Below are 4,451 nucleotides of genomic sequence, written 5' to 3'. Positions count from 1 at the left end.
TCACTCTGTCACCAGGCTGGAGTACAGTGGAGATCACAGCTCACTGCAGTCTCAAACTGGGCTCAAGAAATCCTTCTGCCTCAGCCTCTCAAATAGCTGGGACTACAGGCAGGAGCCCACCATGCTCAGTGCAGATCCTCTTTAAAAAAAAAAAAAAAAAACAATGCATATGCAATGCCCCAAGAATTCCCATCCCAGAAAACTACTTTATGAATAGGGAACCGATGGTCAAAAAGTTCAGGTTGGAAGTTAAGGGACTTTCACCTCATGGAATGCTCTGGAGACTGCTGCAAAGCCACCATCCAGTCTTGCTGCCATATACACCAGGCTCAGTCCCTCACTATAGCTGCCATTAAAATCAGAGAGTCATACATACTAGTAAATAATCTTAATACCATAGTTACCTTCTAGATTTAGAAAATGACATCTTGGAAAGGGCTCTTCCAGCTCAGGCCTTTCACTCCCCAATACAGAAGGGTCCTGGGGAGCCTTACAAATGCTAAATTTTCACACTTTAATGTTCAAAACTTTGAACTTTAGCTTTTTCAAATACTAAATTGATCCTTTTAAGGTTAGGTGATTAAAAAAAAATACTACATTGATTGTGTAATTGTATTCCCCCAACTCTCTTTCTAAAGTCCACCTTTTCCTTCTTGTGCACCTTTTCCAGTCCCCGCTTACCTCAGTTCTTGCCAATGGTAGGTAGTTTTACGTAGTGCATGAAGCACTGCTTCACGAAGTTTCACCTCTGTCTGAAATAAGTCTGTGGTGAGAACAAGGACTGGAAGTCAGGACCTAGGGAGAACAGGGTTCAGATCCAATATTTGAATATACTGCCCACCAGTCTTCTCTGACTCCCACCTAAGAAAAGCCTTAAAGCTCAAGAGAGAAGACAAACCTAGAGAAAAGCTTCAGGTAAGAATTAACAGTAGCAACTGCCACTAACAGAAGCATTTTGCTTCTAAGAATGGTTTATTCAACTTAACCAATTCTGTCCCACGGGTTTGTTTTATATTAAAAGAAACTGTGATAAAAATTTAAAGGGTAGGACAAGGACATTATTTTTTGGATTTCCTCACTTGTCCAAAATTTATGGTTTTAATGATCTCCACTATTCCTATGGAGAAGAAAGGAGACTGAAAATCTAGGTCTCATGACTGTGTTCAGTTCAGTACTATTTAGCAAGTATCTACCAATCACCTACTGTGACCCAGGTACTGTGAGGTGTGCAAGGAATGTAAGATGAATAAATGGCAGGTCTGTAGTGTCAAGGAGCTCACAATCATGAAACTAATTGATGAATTATATTTATCCTCTTATCCCGGAAGATGGTTTCAGTACTGGGCAGGGGCCATCCAGGGACTTTATTTCACCTGAATAAAAACTTAGAAGGTCCTAATCCAGTGGACTTGCAGGAAAAACACAAATATCTAGATTTTAACAGTATATGGGCTGGGCGCGGTAGTTCACACCTGTAATCCCAGCACTTTGGGAGGCCAAGGTAGGCAGATCACCTGGGGTCAGGAGTTCAAGACCAGCCTGGCCACCATAAAGAAAACGTCTCCACTAAAAATACAAAAAGTAGCCGGGTGTGTGAGGTGGTGCACACTTGTAATCCCAGCTACTGAAGAGGCTGAGGCAGGAGAATCACTTAAACCCAAGAGAAGGAGGTTGCAGTGAGCTGAGATTGAGTCATTGCACTTCAGCCTGGCAACAGAGCAATACTCTGTCCCAAAGCAAAAACAAAAACCAAACCAAACCAAACCCAGTATACTGGGACACTCTCTAGCAATCTCTAGAATAATCTACCTTCTTTTATTAAGGAATCATTGTAACAACTGCTGCTGTGGTCAGAAAGTCAAATAGGGACTTCAGTATCTGTTTGAGAGACTATTTCTTGCTTTTCATTTCTCACTGATATTTCAATCTGGCCTACTTTTAAATTATTCTTAAGTCCCACCTGGGTTTTCCAGGAATTTTTTCTCAAGATGCATAGCTCGTCTTTGCAACTCCTCTGGCTCTGCAGGCAAATGTCTGCTCCAGAGATAATTGGTCAGTGCTTGCACCTGATTCTCCATATTGGGCTCAGCGATCTCTATGGGCCAAAGATGAAAAGAGGAATCACTTGCATGCAGGTCCAGTCCTGTTTCTTCTCCCTTTCCCGCCGTTACTCACCACGTAGCAGTAACTGGGCACCGTTAGACAGTGCCTGTGGCAGCCGCACGTGCGGTAGTTTCCGGATGCCAGGGTGTTGGCGATGGGGCCTCTTCTGCAGGAAATCGGACTTGTTATCTACCTTGGTCACTCCAGGTACTACGGCGGCGAGCGCCTGCAGGGAGATAAAGAAAGGCTGATTGCCTGGCAGAAAGGCAAGTTGCGGGCGCTCGCTAAGGCGGGGACTGCCAGGAGCGCTCCTCCTCGGCGCGGAGATGTCTCTGGAGATCCCGTCTCTCCGAGAGCAGGGGATGTAGGCACTCACCCGGGTGTGGGGAACTACTCCAAGGCCAGGGCATAATCTTCGTAATGTCAGTAGATACCTCAGAGCCCCCGCCATGGTTCCGGAGGCGAACCGGAAACGGAAATACAGATGCCCGTGACCTTCAGTCCCAACGCCGCAAGGACCAGCCTTCGCAGAACTTCTCCTGGCAGTTTTAGCCAACGAGAAGAGCGAGTGTTTGCCAGCAGCCAATAAGCAATGGCTATGTAAATATTCTTGAGGCGGAAACCATGTTTGGGCTGACTTGGAGGCTGGGTTGGGCCTGTCGCCGGCGCCAGAAATTAAGAGGATGGGGCGGGAGCGGGGCGGGAGCGGGGCGGGAGCGGGGCGGGAGCGGGGCGGGAGGGGAGCTGGATGGAGTTGGGTTGCGAGCAAAGACTCGCAGATTGTTTCTCGGAATACTGACTTCTGTGTTCTTTTGCTTTCCTCCGCGGATAACTGAGTCTTAGGTTGTTTTTCCTGTCTAACAACCAGAGCTCTATCAGACTGGAGACAGCTGCTCATTCCTGGAGGTGTTTCGGCAGACTGAATGACCACGTGTGGGACATGTTGGCATGTTCCTTCATGTGCTGGGTGAGGAACCACTCTAGAAGTAATTTTGATTATCTGAGGTAAAAACTTAATAGCTTTCTGTACCTTAAATTACACCCCTGTCCTTACTGGCTTTGGAGACTGAGGTGATAGAGCAGAACTATTTTGCTGCAGTATTGCCCTTTTCTTCTTCCACAATAGGGAAAGATGAAGCTGCAGTTCTCCCAGAGGAGACAGGCAAGAAACGACCACTGCAGTTGGAGCAACAGCTGATCCAGATAGAGCAGCAGCTGGACAATTTGATAGCCCAATTGGACCCCCTTTTTGCGTGTGTGACTACTCTGGCTGGAGCCCAGTAGGAGCTTCTGAACATGCAGCTCTGAACCATGAAGCTGCTACAAGATAGCAAGCCAGATAAGGGTATGGCGGCCTCAGAACCAGAGGCCAGCATACCTTTTCCTGAGAACTTCATATAAAGGAAGACAAGGAGGAGGCTGCTGACAGTCCAACCTGGAAGGAGCCCATAAACTGGAGCACAGAGACATGGAAACTAGCTACTTCCTGGCAGGTGGAGCAGGTGCTAAGGAGAAGATGCAGGCTGTGGCAAAGGCCAGTCACAGCCTCAGCTGGGGAGGAGGGACAACAGCTGAAGGTTTAGTAAAACAGAGTCTGTTCTTTTTTTTTTTAAACTTCTGTTAATAGGGTGCAAAGTTCAATAAAGTTTGTTCTTGATTAAAAATAAAAAAATGAAGATCTAATGTATAAACAACTCCAGGTTAGGTTTCCAAAATCTTGCATTCATTCACATTTGTGCTTCTTTCTACACAACTGTCATTTACATTCCTAGTGCTCGTATTTCATTATTTAAAATGGGAATTTAATCTTTGTAAATGAGGCATTTATGTAGTGTGCACTCTATTCCTGAAACGGTGTTAGTCACAGGGTATATTAAGAAACGTGAAACATAGTCTTGGTCCTCAAGTAGCTTATGGAGAAGCAGAGAAACTAAATATGTGATAGAAGCAATACTACTTATATGAATATGGCTTTTTGGGAGCACAGAGATGGAGGAAGTTACTTTGCCCATTGGGTCTAGGAAGGCTTCTAAGTCATGAGGGTGAGCAGGGGTTTGCTGGGGCATTCAGGAAGGGATGGACATTGTATGCAAAAGGATTGGCATGGGAAAATGCACAGAGGTGGAGAAGTGTATGGAAGGTAAGGAAGGCATGGTTAGAGGTGTTAAATCACTGGGTCAAGTTCTAGGTGAGAAACATTGGAATTAGACCCTTGAACTGATATTATGTCATCTTCCAACAAAAATAATTCACATATTTTTTCACTATCTTTTTACATTCTTGTCATATGAAAACAATGTTATTGTTGATGCCCTTTGATATAAATATGGACACAAATATTGACCTGA

At 45.0% G+C, this 4,451-nt stretch overlaps 1 protein-coding gene and 1 pseudogene across 2 annotated transcripts in view; one reads left to right on the top strand and one right to left on the bottom strand.

Moving 5' to 3' along the window:
* METTL17 (methyltransferase like 17) overlaps nucleotides 1-2,780 on the bottom strand; it is a 6,984-nt gene extending 4,204 nt beyond the window's left edge. For both annotated transcript variants that reach the window (XM_032245966.1, XM_032245968.1), the window contains exons 1-5: nucleotides 2,480-2,780; nucleotides 2,176-2,329; nucleotides 1,961-2,095; nucleotides 682-763; nucleotides 265-346 (exon numbers count right to left, since the gene is read on the bottom strand). In XM_032245966.1, coding sequence (XP_032101857.1) covers nucleotides 265-346; nucleotides 682-763; nucleotides 1,961-2,095; nucleotides 2,176-2,329; nucleotides 2,480-2,554 — 528 coding nt within the window. In that variant the 5' untranslated portion in view covers nucleotides 2,555-2,780. The remainder of the gene's footprint in view (nucleotides 1-264; nucleotides 347-681; nucleotides 764-1,960; nucleotides 2,096-2,175; nucleotides 2,330-2,479) is intronic.
* A 51-nt stretch (nucleotides 2,781-2,831) lies between these two features.
* Nucleotides 2,832-3,783, top strand: LOC116528630 (annotated as a pseudogene).
* The last annotated feature ends 668 nt before the right edge of the window (nucleotides 3,784-4,451 follow it).

The sequence above is a fragment of the Sapajus apella genome, unplaced genomic scaffold, assembly GCF_009761245.1.
Source record: "Sapajus apella isolate SASKATOON/1434 unplaced genomic scaffold, GSC_monkey_1.0 scaffold59, whole genome shotgun sequence".
NCBI classification, from domain to species: domain Eukaryota; kingdom Metazoa; phylum Chordata; class Mammalia; order Primates; family Cebidae; genus Sapajus; species Sapajus apella.
This window is presented reverse-complemented; position numbering and strand designations above follow the sequence as displayed.